At 46.5% G+C, this 19352-nt stretch overlaps 1 protein-coding gene across 1 annotated transcript in view; it reads right to left on the bottom strand.

The window, feature by feature from the left end:
• Positions 1–899: 899 nt before the first annotated feature.
• The window catches only part of ICE2 (interactor of little elongation complex ELL subunit 2), a 24426-nt gene continuing 5973 nt past the window's right edge, over positions 900–19352 (bottom strand). The window contains exons 3-15 of the mRNA XM_032233313.1: positions 18150–18408; positions 17378–17497; positions 17035–17169; positions 15577–15702; positions 13848–14007; positions 11539–11708; positions 9565–10498; positions 8851–9014; positions 7286–7415; positions 6769–6853; positions 5428–5478; positions 4289–4547; positions 900–2119 (exon numbers count right to left, since the gene is read on the bottom strand). Coding sequence (XP_032089204.1) covers positions 1928–2119; positions 4289–4547; positions 5428–5478; positions 6769–6853; positions 7286–7415; positions 8851–9014; positions 9565–10498; positions 11539–11708; positions 13848–14007; positions 15577–15702; positions 17035–17169; positions 17378–17497; positions 18150–18408 — 2785 coding nt within the window. The 3' untranslated portion in view covers positions 900–1927. The remainder of the gene's footprint in view (positions 2120–4288; positions 4548–5427; positions 5479–6768; positions 6854–7285; positions 7416–8850; positions 9015–9564; positions 10499–11538; positions 11709–13847; positions 14008–15576; positions 15703–17034; positions 17170–17377; positions 17498–18149; positions 18409–19352) is intronic.

Genomic DNA, 19352 nt, shown 5'->3' with positions numbered 1-19352 from the left:
GTTGAAGTCCACAGGTCTTAGAATTGTGCCAAGGTTGGACGCCTCTGGTTGAAAAGAATTTAACTTCCGATGTGCCGTTTTCCTTGCACTTAAAAAGTTGCTACGGGTTTCAAACCCTCAAAACCTCTAAATGCAGAACCCCCTGTCTTTTTAACACAGTATAAAAAGGGCCCAAGTTAAAGCATTCATTCAGCTACCCACAAAACCCAACCAGCCAGCCAAAGGGGGGCTGAACAGGGACCAAATTTCCCTTAAAGCAACTGAACTGCCTGTATCCTCAAGCAGCGGAGAGGTTTGCGGCCGCATTTAAGAGGTCCGTTCCCAATAGGAACTTTGGACCTTCATTGCGGAGTCCGAGTTCAGAGGAAAAAATCTCGACTCCTCTGTTGCCAAGCAGAGTTTCTGAAATCCCTCTTCCAGAGACAGCCACAGCTTCAGAGCCCCACCCGATTATTGTGCATGACTCATGTCGGAAATATTTTCCTGGTGGGAGGTCAGGCGGGATTTCGAAAGAAAACCTGATGTTCAGCAAGGCTGCAACAACCCGAAGGCTCTGCCTTCTCACTGAAACCAGTTTGTTGTGGCAACCAGATTATAAAACGTACGGCCCTTCGGGAAACAGGCGAGCGTTACGTGTGGAAGTGGCGAGATCCAAACCAAACTGAAACCACGTTCTTTCCTGGAGAAAACCCTGCGCTTAGGCAGAGATCGTAAGAAGTAAAAACCCTGCTTAAAATAAATAAACATCAGGGCAGAAACACCCACAACAATAATAAAATAATAACAATAATTCTGAAAGCTTTAGCGCAGTGTTTCTCAACCTTGGCAACTTTAAGTCCTGTGGACTTCAACTCCCAGAATCCCCCAGCCAGCGCAGCTGCGCTGGCTGGGGGATTCTGGGAGTTGAGGTCCACAGGACTTAAAGTTGCCAAGGTTGAGAAACACTGCTTTAGCGCCTGGAATGTGGGACGGGAGGGATGATGCCTCAGACAGCGGGTGTAAATTTTGCAACAACATGGCGCCGCTTTGGCAGTAAACATTTCTGTGCCATGACATCAAGGCTGCCCTGCCCACTTCACCCTGGTCTCGCCTTGGGCAGGAGCACTGCACCACTGCGGCCATGCAACCACGGGCTCCAAGGTTAATTAGCTTGGCGTACAAAACAGCGCCAAGCTGGGCAAAAATCCCAAGCAAAATTCAAATTTGCGTTTCATACACATCCAAAAAAAAAACAACGAAAGAAATTAGAAATCAACAACTGGGGGATTTTAACTGTATTTTGAAAAGCTCAAACCCAGCCCGGCACTCACTTTGACCCTCTTTAAAAGGAAATAAATAAAAATAAATCGAAGGTCTGAAAGTTTCTAAGGTTGGGCACTCCTGTTTTAAACTCTCAAAATATCTAAACGCATTTGCGCTTTGGATGATGGCGTGAGGTGTCCGAGGACCAAGGGATGATGAGTCTTAGCAGACCCTTAAAAAACATCAGGGACCTCTAAAAACAAAATCTAAACTTAAAAGCAGTTCGTGGTTGCGGCCACAACTGTTTTCCTAACATTCCTGCAGAAAAGGGCAGGGAGATTCAAACCAAGATCTCCGCTCCAGCTGCCCAAAAAGGAGCAGAACTCCTTCAATGCAACTGCCCATTTTAAGAGAAAGCTCCCGCAGGGCTTGCTTTTCACCCAGTAACGTTACGGGGAACAAACGGCGAAATACAAGCGGTTGGGATCGTGCAGAGTTGGCTGCCTTCCTTCCCGTGTCGCTCCGGGCGTTCTCAAGGCAGGAGAAAACCCTCCGATGCGCCTCTCGAGTGCCGAATCCGGGGAAAGGTTTTAGGGCGACCCTGCCCGGCCTGATGGGATTGTCCACCACCTTCTTCATTCACAGAAGCCCTTTTGCGGAGGAAGACGGCTGCTCCTGCTCGCCATTAAGCCGGGGGCCCTTGGTTGGGACGGGCTTTTTTCCAGAATTTCCGGTCTGGGCCTTGATTGGCCGTCCGGGAGCCCTTGGTCTGCGCAGCCCCACGCTTCTTCCTCGGGGGCTCGGCCTGCAGGGATTCCGTGGGGATTGGGCCTCGGTGGCTGGGCGTGCCGGGGAAAGCTTTGGCTTTCCTGCTCATCTAGAAGCCAGAAAGGGAGAGAAAGAGGAAACGGGCTTCAGAATGACTCAACGTTCCGGAGGTCGAAGTTTCTGCCAGAACTGGTTAAAATGGAAGTCGTCGCCCTGAAACCCAGGGATAAAACTCTTGCCTTTGGGCTCTCCTGCTCCCAAGTGAAAACCCATCAACGCTGGAGTAAGTGAATTATGTGTATACAGTGACCACACAGCCTTCATTATAAAGGACAGCCCTGTACTTTAGAAAAAAGCAGCCCTCACGAGTTAGCTAATTGCTTTCTTGGCTTTCTTCTTGGATTTTCCTCTGCAGAGCAAAGGGATAAATGCATTTATTTTTGTCTTTAATTAACTTGTCCCTTTTTCAGGCTTGCGGCCTGCTTTGTGCAAGAAAAGAGGGTCGCTGTAAACATGTGTTGTTGTGAAGGGCAAGGGAGGGTTTCGGTATCACGAGGCTGGCATGATCTGCTTCCCCTCTTCTGTACCCGTGGAACCCCTTGCCTCCAGAAGTTGTAAACGCTCCAGCCCTGGAAGTTTTGAAGAAGAGGTTGGACAACCATTTGTCTGAAATGGTCCAGGGTTTCCTGCCTGAGCCAGGCGGGTTGGACTAGAAGGCCTCCCAGGTCCCTTCCAACTCTGCTATTGTATTGTGTTTCTATTTCTATTCTAATCAAGGAGAGAAGCAAGCTGGAATTGAGAAGAAACTTTCCGACAGTGAGGACAATGAATCAGTGGAACTGCTTGCCACCAGAAGTTGTGGGTACTCCATCATTGGAAGTTTTTAAAGAAAAGACTGGACAGCCACTTGTCTGAAATGGTTTGGGTCTCCTGCTTCAGCAGGGGGCTGGACTAGAAGACCTCCAAGGCCCCTTCCAGCTCTATTCTGATACAAATTCTGATTCTCTGAACTCTGTACAGACTGAGGGTTGGGCCTTACAGAATTAAGATCTATCTATCTATCTATCTATCTATCTATCTATCTATCTATCTATCTATCTATCTATCTATCTATCATCTATCTATCTAATAAATCTCTCACTATATCTCTCTAATCTCTCTAATCTATCTATCTATCTATCTATCTATCTATCTATCTATCTCTCTCTATCTATCTATCTTATCTATCTATCTATCTATCTCTATCTATCTATCTATCTATCTATATATATATATCTTATCTATCTATCTATCTATCTATCTCTATCTATCATCTATCTCTCTCTCTCTCTCTCTATCATCTATCTATCTATCTAATAAATCTCTCACTATATCTCTCTAATCTATCTATCTATATCTATCTATCATTTAACCACTGCGCCAAGGTGGCGCAGTGGTTAAATGCAGCACTGCAGGCTACTGCTAGATCAGCAGGTCAGCGGTTCAAATCTCACCGGCTCAGGGTTGACTCAGCCTGGCTATTACTGCTATTGCTATCTATCATCTATCTCTCTCTCTCTCTCTCCCTCTCTCTCTCTCTCTCTCTCTCTCTCTATCATCTATCTAACTATCTATCTATCATCCATCCATCCATCCATCCATCTAAAATTGAGGACAAAGGAAGGATATGTTAAATCCCCCCAAGTCCCTTCCAACTTTAATTCTATTCTATTCTATAGCAATAGCAGTAGACTTATATACCGCTTCATAGGCCTTTCAGGCCTCTCTAAGCGGTTTACAGAGAGTCAGCATATTGCCCCCAACAATCTGGGTCCTCATTTTACCCACCTCGGAAGGATGGAAGGCTGAGTCAACCCTGAGCCGGTGAGATTTGAACCGCTGACCTGCTGATCTAGCAGTAGCCTGCAGTGCTGCATTTAACCACTGCGCCACCTTGGCTCTTTCTAGCCTCTAGGAGAGGGGTCTCCAGCCTCTAAGACCCCCAGAGTACCTCAGCCAGCCATGGGAATTCTGGGAGTTGAAGTCCACAAGTCTTACAGCTTCCAAGCTGGGAGACCCTTACTCTCTAAGACTTCTCCCTTCTCTCTATTTGCAGAACTCCTGAAAAAAAATACTCAAATGTCTTCTGGAATTACTTTCAAAGGCGATGAGGAAGCCCACTTTGAAAACTAACATCTCTGGAAACGTTTTGTAATTTAAAAAAAAAGGGGTGGGGTGTTTTCTTGAGGGGGGGGCTGACACAAACCCTAAGTAGTTTTTCCAAACAACCCTTTCTCACCTTCGTGGTCCTGGCGCCCCCGTCTGCCACGGGTGGGAAGGTGCAGGGGACACGGCCTTGGGCAAAGTGATGCTGCAGGGGGATGTTGGGGTCGAGGGGCACCCAGGGGACAGAGAGGGCAGCCGGGGCGGGGGGCAGGTCGGCGTGAGCGGCGTGCAGGTTGTACATTGCCCGCGTGGCAATTCCATCCGAGCTCTTGTAGATGGACACCGAGGAGTCTCCCGCCAGGTGAGTCAAGAGGAAGGAGCCCTCCTGCAAACTGACAACGCAACCAGCCGTTAGAAGCCGGCACCAAACCTGCAGCGCCTTTTCTGCAGCGGCCCCCGTTCTCCTTCCGCAAAGCTCTAAAAACCCGGCTCTGTTCCTGGGCTGCTACATGCACCAAGACCCCCCCCTCCCCAACTGCATTGTTCAAGGTCCAGATAGGCTGCACTTCGCATTTGATGTTTTAATGGTTCTTTTTTTTAATCATTTTAATGCTTTTTACTATTTTTTTTAGTTTATTTTTAGTCTCATGCACAAATTAACAAGCATACATTCTCAGAGTTATTATTCTTATCACATTTGAACACTTTTAAACATTCATTTTTCCATATAAAAAATTAAAATGTATGACTGGGATTGCTTCGCTTACCATCCCAATACACCTATTTTGTTTTACCGGCCCCCCACTAATTTCCTTTCCTTTTCTCCCTTCCTCCCTTCTCTACTTTCTTCTTTCCTCCTCTCCTTTCCTTTTCCTTAGTAAAAAGTAAAGCTTTTTGCTCTTTCTATCATTTTTTAAAATTTCAACTGTCATGTATGGTCTGAATTGCGAGCCGCCCAGAGTCATTTGCCGAGATGGGCAGCTAAGAAAATCGAAATCGAAATCCAAAGCAATCAATGAATCAATCAATCCGGCTGCTCCCTCGGGCTCTGTGGCAGGCAAAGGGCCTCCTCTGTACCTTGTCATGCGGTTTTGAATGTGTGTGATGATGATCCAGAATAGATCCAGATCTCCTCCTCCTCCTCCTCCTCCTCCCAAATTCCAAGTGTTCGCTAAGAGGCTCCTGGAGTTCTGGGTCTGGCCTGAGTTTTAATCGCTTGCTACCCCAGGCAACATTCAGAAAGAGAAGGAAGGGAGAAAGCCAAGAACTTACCCAGCCACTTTCTTCAAGATGTTTTGGAGAATATGCAACGAATTGGTTGGACTGTGGAGGGAAGAACAGCATTCACAAAATTATTAGGGGAAATTAATGTACTATGCAAACCGTGGCAACGGCTGTTTGTCCAAGAGATAAAACAGGCGTGCAGAAATCTGAGGAATGTATGGATTCGGAAGGCAAAGCTCTCCCTCGGGGAGCAGCCAAGGACCAGCCGGTGAGAGGTCAGACTCGATCAGCTGTTTCTGTTATTTTAAATCCATTCCGAGCAGCTGCAGGATGTGTGGATGAAGCCGTGACGCCTGGCATTTGACAGGAAGTGCAGCACCCTCAACTGTCAGTCACTTTTAGGGGCACGAAGTTAGCAATAGCAGTAGACTTATATACCGCTTCATAGGGCTTTCAGCCCTCTCTAAGCTGTTTACAGAGTCAGCATATCGCCCCCAACAATCTGGGTCCTCATTTTACCCACCTCGGAAGGATGGAAGGCTGAGTCAACCCTGAGCCGGTGAGATTTGAACCGCTGACCTGCTGATCTAGCAGTAGCCTGCAGTGCTGCATTTAACCACTGCGCCACCTTGGCTCTTAAACCTCATGACTCAAAGGAGAGTTTGAGAAATCCCTGGACTTCGTCAGCTGTCATTCCGCCAAGTGAAAATGTTGAGTAAAAATTATTTAAAATAAGGAATGTAAGCTTTGGGGAGGGGTTTCTGTGGCTGACTATGTAATCTGAGTATCTCTACTGTAAAATAAAAGCCCCTCCCCTAATTAATATTGGCTCAGGAGAGCAGGAAAGCAGGTAGTCCTTGCCTTATAACCAGTTCCAGTTTACAACGGAACCAAAAAAAAATGTATTTACAACCCAGGTTTGAAGAACTGACAGCTGACACTCCTCCCACTTGGTTTATGACCAGTGTGTTCACTTAACGCCCATTGCAAAAAAAGTTGTAAAATTGGGGATGGACACGTGATGACCTTCTTAATAACCAGATCGTGTGTCCAGGCTCAGTCACGGTGATATATTGAGGAGTACCTGAAATCTAAATATTAGTAGCTCACAAATAAAATTTCTATCTAAATGATCATTCAACCGAAAACTAACAAGAGAGTTGAGTATTTGTAGAGCAAGGAGAGGAATATATCATACAATTAAAGGGTAAATACTGATTTTTATTTTATTTTATTTTAAAAGCCCATGACTTCTACTGCATTTGCTGGAAGAAAATATTTAAATGGAGAAAGAGGAACTGATGGCGAGGGACTCCCTGAAAATCAACCTTTTGTTATGGGAAGTTTGTTCGTTTACTTGTAACATTGTTCTGCCACCCATTTACTTACTTAAATGTGCCAAATCGTCTTCTTAAGGTCTTTCCCGTCAGTCGCTCCAGCAGGAAGAGTTGGGAAGTCAGGGCATCGATGTGACCTGGAGGAGGGAGAGATTTCCCAAACGGAAATAGCAATAGCAATAGCGGTTAGACTTATATACCGCTTCATAGGGCTTTCAGCCCTCTCTAAGCGGTTCAGCATATCGCTCCCAATAACAATCCGGGTCCTCATTTCACCCACCTCGGAAGGATGGAAGGCTGAGTCAACCCTGAGCCGGTGAGATTAGAACCGCTGAACTGTAGAAGTGGCCTGCAGTACTGCACCCTAACCACTGCACCACCTCGGCTCGGAATTTCACTTAACGTCTCACTTAGCAAACAGAAAGATTTGGGCTCCATTGTGCTCATAAGTGGAGGATTAACCTGTCCTACCGTCAGTTGCATAAATCCATTGCTAGGAAGGACACCGTATTCTGTTTTGCAAGGATGTAAACATTAAAAAAAAGAGGCAACCTTTAAAATCCACTCACCCAGAGTGAAGGAAGTATTGGAGTGTAGCAAACTTTCCATCCAGAGCCGGCAGATTTCGTCTTCGGTCAACGTTTCTACGCCGTAGAAGGGCTGGTATTCTAACTTCGGCAGCACGTAAACAGGGAAGTGCTGGGGAAGAAAGAAAAGCTTTCCCACTTCAATGCATTTCCAGCCTGCCTAGTAAGCAGGAAAGCAAAGCGTAAACCTCACCCTAGGGACTCGCCTTCTCCGAGACCAGCTGCTTAGAGTTACAAGTAATAGCAATAGCAATAGTTAGACTTCTATACCGCCTTCATAGGGCTTTCAGCCCTCTCTAAGCGGTTTACAGAGTCAACATATCGCCCCCACAGTCTGGGTCCTCATTTCACCCACCTCGGAAGGATGGAAGGCTGAGTCAACCTTGAGCAGGTGAGATTAGAACCGCCAAACTGCAGATAACAGTCAGCTGAAGTGGCCTGCAGTGCTGCACCCTAACCACTGCGCCACGGCGTTGATTGATTAATAGGAAACTCAAGAATCTGTGTTAACTGTTAGGGATCACTCGGAAAAGTTCTTCCTCAGCCAATTTTTGTTTTTCCCTATTCTAGAGAAAGCAGATGGTCCTGCTGTATTTCGTTTCTTTGTGAAGCTGGAATTGGAACAAGAAACAAGGGATGTGTCAGCCCCCTTTTCTTGTGGGTCTTTGGCCTGCCACACTGGCTATCATTCTGCTGTGCATTTTCTGTTGTGGGGAAAATGGGACTGTGGGGGGATTGTACGGAGTGAGATGCCATGTAGCCATAACAACATTCTTTCTAGAAAGCCAAGGTCATCCTTTGTCTCTGCGCCTCTGCACCTGACCGGATCTGGATCTTAATAAATTGGAACTTTGAGCAATATTTTGCCTTGGACTCTGATTTACTTCTGGATGCTATTTGGAACCCTGATAGAATATACCTCTTACATCAGGGTTCACGGGGGAGCATGTGTGAAGTCAGAGATACAATTCTAGCACAGAAGCACCTAATACTCACCCCGGAATAGGCCGCCAAGACTACAGTGCTTAAAAAATGGCCAAGGATCAAAAATATTCACTCCTATTTCTTGCAGGAAAGGCTTGTAGGAATTCAGCCCCTGCAATTCTGCCCCCTTTGGAAATCCGGTGGGGAGGGGGAATGGCGGATCAGAGATGACAGCCCTACAAACTCCCCTTAAAGGGATTATCCATATTGCAAATCATCTGCCGAGAATTCTCTCTTACTGCTTATGGCAGTGTTTCTCAACCTTGGCCACTTGAAGATGTCTGGACTTCAACTCCCAGAATTCCCCAGCCAGCTGGCTGGGGAATTCTGGGAGTTGAAGTCCAGACATCTTCAAGTGGCCAAGGTTGAGAAACACTGGTTTATGGACTCTCCTGCTTACATTTAATGCCCTGGAAGAAACGGTTCTTGCAAACCACCTCAGTCCAAAGACCCCAGCAGGAATCCAGCATCGGAACCGGCTAAAATCTAAATCAGCCAAAGCTGATTTAGTCCCCCACCCCCACCCCAATAAAGCCACCCTCCCACCCAAGAAGAGAACCTACCCTCCTGAACTTCGCCTTTTTCTGATGGGGTCTCAGCTCAACTTTCTGGATGGTGGTCCGTACCAACAACAACATGTCATCCAAGCTGTACAACTTATAGACCAGGTTTCCGTGTTGGGGAGGCTGGTAGTCGGCCGCCTCTTCCACTGCGTCCCACAGCATCCCTTTCAGGAGAGAGACGGAGGGGTGGGGCGGTCATTCTGGCGGACAAAGATGCTTCTCGCCCATTAAAGAAATCTTTCTCCCCAATGTGAAATTCACCTGGGCCCTGAACAAAGAATGAACGGCGCGTACAGGTGTACCAGAAATGTTTACAGCAGTCTGGAAGTTTTAAGACGGGTGTCAGGCCTGTGATGGACAGGTGGGTGTGGGGGATGCAAGATCTTGAACTTTCAGCTGGGTGGGGGAAACCGGGAAGCTTTCAGATTCGGGGTTTCCCAAATGTGCCAACGTGGCTCTCTTAATAAATTGGAACTTTGAGGAATCCTTTGCCTCGGACTCTGATTTATTTTCGGAGGCTATTTGAGGCCTGACAATGGGTGAGCGACAACTTCCAGAATTCCTCAGGCAGCTTAGCTGGGGAATTCATGGGAATTGAAGTCCACCCATCTTAAAGTTGAATTTTGAGAGCCGAAGTCCACCCATCTTAAAAGCTGGCGACCTTTTGAGAAACACGGGTTTACGGCGACTGCTTATATCCGTCACACAACCTACCTTTCTGAGGCCCCTGGTAACAGGTTGCCCAGGTGAACTTGGAGGAGGTGCCTGTGTTTGCTGCAGTATTTTGCCCTGGCTCCACAGCTGGAGAGGCCGAAGGACGAGAAGGAGCATCTGCCTGGCCGTGGGTAGGATTCAAACTCGCTTCACTGGTTACCGGCAGGGGCCCCTGAGAGTTTGGGGAAGGGGGCTTCAGTAGCTTCGTCTGCATTTTCAAAATCTGGCCCAGGGGATCGGTTTCCTGGGATAACCGTGGGTGAAGCCTGCAGGGAGAAGCCTTTGGATGGGTCTCCGAAGACTCGGCTGCTTCTTCCAAGGGGGCCTGTGCAGGGCTGGGGGAAGGAGGGGCAGAGGCCCCAGGGCTGGGGTGGGAAGGGAGCGCGCCCGGTTCAGACGCCTGGCCAGGCTCACGTTCTGTGTCAATGACCAGATGTTCCCCATCCGTGTCGCTGCTACAGGACAGGGCAGGGGATCGGACGTCTTCGGCTGCCCCTTCCCTGATAGTACAACTTTTATCGGCAGAAGCGATGGAGGTGCTGCCGTCCAGATTTCTTTCTTTGGCCAACGTGAGGCTTCCGCCCTCTGGGTCCGCCTCCATCGGCTCGAAAGCTTCACCCGGTGAGTTTCCCTCACTATCCAAATCCGGGGGGTCCTTTCCCGGGGGCGACGTCCTCCCGCTGCTGAAGCCTGTTTCCTGGTCTTTTGCTCGACTGCTCCCCCCTTCTCGCCCCTTTTCCGTTTTCACGCACTCCGAGAAGACCTCAGGCCACCCGGGCAGCTTTGCAGGAGAGACCCCAGCTGGAGAAGCGCTCAGAGGCTTTGCGGCCGAGGCAAAGCTCTCCAGCTGGGTGACGTCCGTATCGAAGTCCAGATCTGCAGAGACGGATTCCTGCAAGGGTCTGCCTTGGCAGGTTTTAAGCTCCGTTCCCGGCTGGAAGAGAAAGAGGGGGAAATGGGGATGCAGCCCAGAGACACACAGGAGGCGTCTTCCCAGTTTCTTTTTGGTGTTGAGCATTAACTCTGTCTGGCGAGTGCAGTTTGTTTATTCTGGATTATTATTCTGTTACATGACCTGTGTATTTATTTTACACCAAAGGACTCCATGTGGCGATTAAAACAACCTCTCTTTCTTGTTTATTGCCTGCTTATCTCTTTCCAACTAATAATGGTTTGGAAAAAAAAATAGTAGGCTTCAACAGCCAATCTTCTTCTTCTTTTAATATAAGCTCCTTATCCTATACTGCAGCTGCGATACAAGGGTATCTGCCAGAGGAATCTAAAGGCCTTGGGAGTGGAGATCAACAGCTGGGAAACCTTGACCTCTGGCCCTTCAGCTTGGGAGCTAAAGACGCAGCATGGCCTTCTCCAACTCGAAGAGACGCTTGTTCGGCAGGCCGAGGCAAAGAGGCCGTCCCGGAACCAGCGAAATCTGGGGGGTGGACAGGGGACAGAATGGACCTGCCCTCAGTGTGGAAGGGATGGCTGCTCCCGAATTGGCCTGTTTAGCCACACCAGATGCTGCGTTAGGACCTTTTTCCAGAGCACGGAACCATCGTCTTTGGAGACTGAAGGATGCCAATAAAATAGCAATAGCAATAAGACTTATATACCGCTTCATAGGGCTTTCAGCCCTCTCTAAGCGGTTTACAGAGTCAGCAACTTGCCCCCACAGTCCGGGTCCTCATTTCACCCACCTCGGAAGGATGGAAGGCTGAGTCAACCCTGAGCCGGTGAGATTTGAACAGCCGAACTGCAGATAGCAGTCAGCTGAAGTGGCCTGCAGTACTGCACCCTAACCACTGCGCCACCTCGGCTCTTTTAAAAAGGATGATAATAATAATAATCATGTTGTCTATGTAACAAAAATAAAATAAAATAATATAAAAATAATAATAATAATCATCATCATCATCTATGAAATTTAGGTAAAGTTCCTTTTAGTACTTCAACCAAAACGAGACTGAAACTCACCAGCACTTCTGGCGGCTTGTCTAGTATCACAGCCCGGGCGACAATACTGGACTGCTTTGTCGTGTGGAAATCTGCCAGGAATTCGTGAAAAAGCTGGTTTTTCTCCCTCACCGTCATCTCCTTCTTCGGCAGAGGAGGGTCGATGTAGGCCACTTTGACTGGTTTCAGGCCTTTGGGAGGAAAAAAAAAAGTGGGTTTTCATTTTCCCCCCCCCTCCAATAGTAAAGGATAATTATCTTTCATCTAAATACGAAAGTACAAGAAGTAACATTTCCCAGATAACAAGAACTGGATTCGCCTCCCCAAAACTATTTTTTTCCCCCAAAACCATTATTAGTTGGAAAGAGATAAACAGGCAATAAACAAGAAAAGAGAGGTTGTTTTAATCGCCAGATGGACTGTAAAATAAATACACAGGTCGTGTAATAGAATAATAATCCAGAATAAACAAACTGCACTAGCCAGACAGTTAATGCTCAACACCAAAAAGAAACTGTGAAGGCGCTTCCTGTTTATTCTTCCTAGTCCGCTTCCTATTTGCTACCTCAAGATCAACACTCATTTTGTACAAAAAGGAATGACATTTGTTGGCTTTTGTTTCCAGACAAATGCAATACTTTCAGCAAGATTATTCTGTTTGGACTTAAGGCGTAATTCTGAAGTTCAACAGGAGGCTCGATCAGGAAAATTGACAGGGAAATGGAAATATGCCGAGTCTATTTGGCTCCACGTAGAGTTCCAATTTCACTTTGAAATTAACTTGCCTAAGTCAGCCTTAGAACCACATTTACATTTCTTTTTAGAGGCAACTGTGGACTTTCTTGCTTTTTTCTTTTGAAGACTTCTGAAAAAGCACCTCTGGGACAACCACGACCTGGATGACTGAGAATCTCTACAGACTTTAAGCTGTAAGATTTGGGGCAAATGCCCTCCAAGTGGGGTGGGAGTATGAACAAATTTCCAGAGAAAATTGCAGACTACAGGATCCATTTGCACCTCTCAGGGGACCCTGAGGACACAGATAAACCTCCAAGGGGCCTCAACGACCCTCTAAAAGGATGCAAATGACCAGCTGTCTGCAAGGAGTGTCAATACTTCCCTTCCCCACCATCCAGTCAGAGGCGAAGAATATTCTTGGCTGAGAAGTGAAACATCTTCAAAAGAAAAAAACAACAACAAGAAAGTCCAATACAATACAATAGCAGAGTTGGAAGGGACCTTGGAGGTCTTCTAGTCCAACCCCCTGCCTAGGCAGGAAACCTTATACAGTTTCAGACAAATGGCTATCCAACATCTTCTTAAAGACTTCCAGGGTTGGGGCTTTCACAACTTCTGGAGGCAACTTCTGTTCCACTGATTAATTGTTCTAACTGTCAGGAAATTTCTCCTCAGTTCTAAGTTGCTTCTCTCCTTGATTAGTTTCCACCCATTGCTTCTTGACCTGCCCTCAGATGCCTTGGAGAATAGCTTGACTCCCTCTTCTTTGTGGCAACCCCTGAGATATTGGAAGACTGCTATCATGTCTCCCCTGGTCCTTCTTTTCAACTAGACCTACCCAGTTCCTGCAACTGTTCTTCATATGTTTTAGTCTCCAGTCCCCTAATCCTCTTTCTTGCTCTTCTCTGCACTCTTTCCAGAGTCTCCACATCTTTTCTACATCGTGGCGACCAAAACTGAATGCCGTATTCCAAGTGTGGCCTTACCAAGGCATTATAAAGTGGTATTAACCCTTCACATGATCTTGATGTTATCCCTCTGTTGATCAGCCTAGAATTGTGTTGGCTTCTTTGGCAGCTGCTGCACATGGCTGGCTCCTATTTAAATGGTTGTCCACTAGGACTCCAAGATCCCTTTCACAGTTACTACTGTTGAGCAAGGTACCACCTATACTGTACCTGTGCATTTCGTTTTTGTTACCTAAATGTAGAACCTTACTCTTTTCACCACTGAATTTCATTTTATTAGATAGTGGCCAATGTTCAAGTCTGCCAAGATCCTTCTGTATCGTAAGCCCGTCTTCTGGAGTGTTGGCTATTCCTGCCAGCTTGGTGTCATCTGCAAATTTGATGAGTTCCTCATTTATTCCCTCATCCAAATCATTGATGAAGATGTTGAAGAGTCCTGGGCCCAAAATAGAGCCTTGGGGTTCTCCACTGCATGCTTCCCTCCATGTAAATGCAGCTCCATTGAGGACCACATGTTGAGTGTGGTTGGTCAGCCAGTTACGAATCCATCTGGTGGTGATGCTGTCTTTGGCTCAACCCTTCCCTCAAACGAAGCCCAAAAAAAAAATACCTCCACAAGCTCACCAGTAACAGAAACTGTTTTCACCGACACAGGAAGTTCCCACTGCTGCTTATAATCCAGACCGTGATTGTTCAACAGAGTATATAAAGATTCACCCGTCAGAATCACCTGGGGACAGTATTTGGCAGCCAGTTGCTCAGCATTTAGATCGGTGCTAATGTCCTTTTAAAAAAAAATGGAGATGATAATAAATTGTAAATCAGGTTGAACAAAATGACACGATTTCACTATTAAGGCTGAAGAATTAACTAATGTCCCAGAAGTTTATTTTAGCACACGATAATATTAGGCAAACATGACTATTTATATATCCGTGCACTTAAGAATCAACACAATTAGGCAAAGGTGACTATGTATCTTGCCCTTGCGAATCAACAATCGCTTTGTTCAGTCATGAAGTCTGCATCCCGCCCGCCTTCTACAAATACCTCACTCTTACCTATGCATGTGTGGGTGTGTTTGTGCTTAAAGATAAGATATCTTAAATTTTAGAGCTTGCCAATGATCTCATTTTACCATGGAACAACGCTTACTTTTGTTACTCACTGCCCAAATATCTCTCAGAATTGTCCCTAAACTGGCTCTGCAACAGCTGTTTGAGAGTACAGAACGTAATATAATGATGAAGACATTTTTCTTCTGAACTAGAACAATGGCTAACTCTGATTATTGCCAAAGAGAGGACATTTTTGAGTTAGGTGGAACTAAGAGCCGAGGTGGCGCAGTGGTTAAGTGCAGCACTGCAGGCTACTTCAGCTGACTGCAGTTCTGCAGTTCGGCTGTTCAAATCTCACCGGCTCAAGGTTGACTCAGCCTTCCATCCTTCCGAGGTGGGTGAAATGAGGACCCGGATTGTTGTTGGGGGCGATATGCTGACTCTGTAAACCGCTTAGAGAGGGCTGAAAGCCCTATGAAGCGGTATATAAGTCTAACTGCTAACTGCATATAATCCATTCTAAAAACTAACCAACTGCAAATGTTGGCTTGGTCCAAAGTTATAATTTCTATCCTGTCTATAATAAAAAGGGAAGAAGAAGCTGAAGCCTGCCGATTACCTCTCTCAGACCAATTAGATCGCACAGGTTGGGTCTCCTCCGGATCCCATCTGCCAGCCAATGTCGGCTGGCGACTCCCCGGGGAAGAGCCTTCTCTGTTGCAGCTCCGGCCCTCTGGAACGAGCTCCCTGTTGAGATCCGGATCCTTACTACCCTCCCGGCCTTCCGCAAAGCCACCAAGTCCTGGCTGTTCCAGCAGGCTGGGGGGCGCTGAGAAGCATTTACCTCCATGGAAATTGTGAATGTTGGTTTTGTTTTTAATATGTTGTCTTTGTCTCGTTTTCCCCCTTTCCCTTGTCTTTTGTGAGCCGCCCGGAGTCCTCCGGGAGTGGGCGGCATACAAGACAAATAAACAAACAAACAAACAAATAAATAAATAAATAAACCTAATTAAGCCCTTCTGATCAGGAAGAGAGAAAAAACTCAAGTTCGCACCAGCGTACGGCTCTTTCGCACAGTGCCAAACGTGTGTTCACACCCGGGGGGGGGGGATTTCTTTCTGCTCGCTTTTACTTTTAAAAGAACAGCTTCAAAACTCACCGCTATGAGAATTCCGAGTAACAAGGGGAGCTATGAAGGTGGAGGGAAAATGCAACAGCCATCAGGATCACCTGCAGGGGACGGTTAACGTGATTGAAAACGAGCAACACGTGGCTTGCCTGATTGCAATGCTTACATTGTGCAGCTGGGCAGCCCGGTCCTCGGGAGTCCCACAGAGTCGCTCATGCTTAGCTTTATCCGCAGGTAAATTAATTGATGTTGGCAGCCTGGGGAAGAATCGCTTAACAAGGTGCACCGTTCCCTTGGAAGAGAGAAAATATTTATTTATGTATTTATGTTATTTATTAAATTTATAGGCTGCCCAATCCCGAAGGACTCCGGGCGGCTTACAAAGAAGGAAGAAAAAAAGAAAAGAAAAAGAATAGTTTAAAAATTCACAACACGCATCCCTTCTAACCGGGGCTGGACCTTAACACTAAGGTCAACAGCCCCAGGCCTGCCAGAACAGCCAGGTTTTAACAGCTTTCCTGAAGGCCATGAGAGTGGGTATGTATATGTATATTTAAAGTCACAACCCCTGGTATGCCCAAATATGGGAGGATGATCACTACTTCCATTCTCTGTCCTTCGGCTTGTCACAAGAGACCATCCAGACAGAAACCCAATATTTTTTACTGTTGCCTTTTTGTTACATTTGTTGTATTTGTGCTGATAAATAAATAAAGGGAGACTAGTATAGATCTATTTCAAGCTATTTAGCTCTCATCAGCTAGGTTCGATTCCCAGCAAGGGTATGGGTAGCTGATGAGAGCTAAATAGCTTGAAATAGATCTATACTAGTCTCCCTTTATTTATCAGCACAAATATAACATACATACATACATACATACATATACATACACATACATACATACATACATACATACATAAAATAAAGGAGGAGAACCTTGTGGCTTAGTGGCTAACACAACTGCCTAATATGTAATACAGCACAGGTTCAAATCCCAGTAAGGGTAAGGCTAGCTGATGAGAGCTAAATAGCTTGAAATAGATCTATACTAGTCTCCCTTTATTTATTAATCAGCACAAATATAACATACATACATACATACATACATACACACACATACATATACACACTTGGTTGAATGGCTGCCCAAGGAAAAAGCCACATTGGCCTACTTCTTGGAGGGTCAAATAGAGGGACAGTCCCCCCCCCCCAAATCTCCAAGCAGGGATGGAAATCCTTCTTCCTTAAGAAAAGCTCTGACTGGATGTTTGGAAGGGAAGGCGTTCCATTCCTTGCAGACAGCTGGTCATTTGCATTCTTTTAGACCAGTGTTTCTCAACCTTGGCGACTTTAAGTCCTGTGGACTTCAACTCCCAGAATCCCCCAGCCAGCACACCTGTGCTGGCTGGGGGATTCTGGGAGTTGAAGTCCACAGGACTTAAAGTCGCCAAGGTTGAGAAACACTGTTTTAGACAGAGTCCTTGAGGCCACCCGGAGCTTTATTTGTGGCCTCAGGGTTACCAGTTGGAGCCGAAGAAGCTCCTTGGATGAGAAGCGAAGTGTCTTCCAAGAGAAACCAGAAAGTCTGGAAAAAGCGCCTTGGGGGTTTTCTGGGAAGCTTACCAAGGCAAGGAGACCTTTTTCAAACTTCAGCGTCAGCTCTCTACTGAATCGTCCGCCCATGAGGCTGGTAACTTGGTGGAGAGAATACCATTCAGGGTAATTCTTCACGCAGCCCATACAAGCACTCAGGAAATCCTCAAGGAAAGGGAAAAAAAGGACGGTATTTGCTTATGTTTTTACATCATGAAGGAGCTTCTGCACAGAACATTTTTACTTTTCTGTTTTTAAAAAAATCAATCACTCTATGAGATTGAAAGAAACCTCCCAACCATCTACCATTATTTTAGAGCCAAGGGCTTCCTCGATGCCTGGAAAAGGCAACGGGGCCATCTTTTCATATTACCTTGGTGTACAGCAAGGCGCCTTCAGAGATGTCACTGTAATCCTTGGCGCAGCTTCTGGCAGCATTGCGGGCGAATTTCAAGAATTCCGCAACTTCTTTGCTCACAAATTCTTTCATTTGCTGAAAGGTATGCAATGGCGGTCGCTTTTAAGTCGTAATTCTTTTAGACGTTTGCCATTACGCTATTTCCATAGCAAACAAGGAAAGGGAAGGAAAGGGAAGGGAAGATAGAAGAAGGGAAAGGAAGATAGAAGAAGGGAAGGGAAAGGAAGATAGAAGGGAAGGGAAGATAGAAGGAGGGAAAGGAAGATAGAAGAAGGGAAGGGAAAGGAAGATAGAAGAAGGGAAGGGAAGAGAGAAGAAGGGAAGGGAAAAGAAGAGAGAAGAAGGGAAGAGAAAGGAAGATAGAAGAAGAGAAGGGAAGATAGAAGAAGGGAAGGGAAAGGAAGATAGAAGAAGGGAAGGGAAGATAGAAGAAGAGAAGGGAAGATAGAAGAAAGAACGGGATGTTAGAAGAAGGGACGGGAAGATAGAAGAAGGGAAAGGAAGATAGAAGAAGGGAAAGGAAGATAGAAGGGAAGGGATGATAGAAGAAGGGACGGGAAGATAGAAGAAGGGAAGGGAAGATAGAAGAAGGGAAGGGAAGATAGAAGAAGGGATGGGAAGATAGAAGGGAAAGGAAGATAGAAGAAGGAACGGGATGATAGAAGGGAAAGGAAAGGAAAGAGGGGAAAGAGGAAAGGGAAAGAGGAAGGGAAGAGGCAGTCCTTACCAGATACTGAGTGTAATCCCTTTGCTGAGACCAGGGTAAGAGCTTTGGGTCGGCATTTACATATTCAGACAAAAGAAACAAGTATCTCCTTTGCTCTTTCTCGGAGAGGCTGGAGACGAAAGGGTAGGGGACCCGGGGCTCTTGGGGAGGGGCCACAGAAGGCTCTGCTTTCACTCCAGTCTCTTGGCCAGGCGGCTGCTGCTGCTGCTTCTTCTTTTGGGGGCCCGAGTGGGACGGAGCAGCTTTGCTCTCCGAGTGCCTGAAACAGACAGAGCCACCTTCAGCCTCCACTGCCCTTCAACCAGGGGCCGGTTCCACACTGTTACTACAGATAATCCACAACGTACAACCCAAAAATTATGCTGCTGTGCAAGACATATTTGTTAAGTGAAATGCGCCCCATTTTACCACCTTTTTTTTGCTGACTACCTGCACACAGTTCCGACCCTTGCTTTTCTTTTTTAATTCTGGCCCAGGTTGGTAAGGAATCTCCGGAGGGTGATTTCCGAGTCGCACCACCTTAAAGACCGGGTTTAAAAGTTTACTTAGAAGGAAAAGTGCACGGGGTGATGTTTGAGTTACGCAGGTTAAGCACTGGCTGGGATAATTGAATTGAATTGAATTTTATTATTTGCATGCCTCCCTTCTCCAGGAGGGACTCAGGGCGGCGAACAACTCAAAAGGGGAAAGGGGATCCTTTCCCCTTTCTTTTTCACTCCGTTTTGTTTGCTTTTGAAATCTCTCCTGGGTGGATTTCTATTCCTGCCCTCGGGAAAGAACACGGAACTCAGCACAAACAGCTGGCAGGAAACAGGGCTGACCCCCAAGGCCCAGTTAGGAGCAGGTACAATAACATTTAAAAAGTCATCTTCTTCCACCAGCCCTAACCATTTCCTATCATTGCTCAAACTCTCTTCAGCACATCTGGACACGTGATGCTGGCAGCCAGCAGAGCCGGACAGTGAGGAGGTTCAGTTCAGTTCAGTTCATTATATTTATATGCCACCCTTTTCCCCCGAAGGGGACTCAGGGCGGCTCACAACTCAAACCAGGGAAGGGGGATACAGACAAAAAATTAAAAAACGAAACATAACAATGCATAGTTTAAAAACACACGACAGTCATACCATTCGAGAAGGGGGGCAACAGCTCTTTAGCCCCAGGCCTGTCGGAACAGCCAGGTTTTAAGGGCTTTGCGGAAGG

The sequence above is a fragment of the Thamnophis elegans genome, chromosome 16 (assembly GCF_009769535.1).
Source record: "Thamnophis elegans isolate rThaEle1 chromosome 16, rThaEle1.pri, whole genome shotgun sequence".
NCBI classification, from domain to species: Eukaryota; Metazoa; Chordata; class Lepidosauria; order Squamata; family Colubridae; genus Thamnophis; species Thamnophis elegans.
Note: the sequence above shows the minus strand (reverse complement) of the source record. Positions and strands in the feature narration are given on the sequence as shown.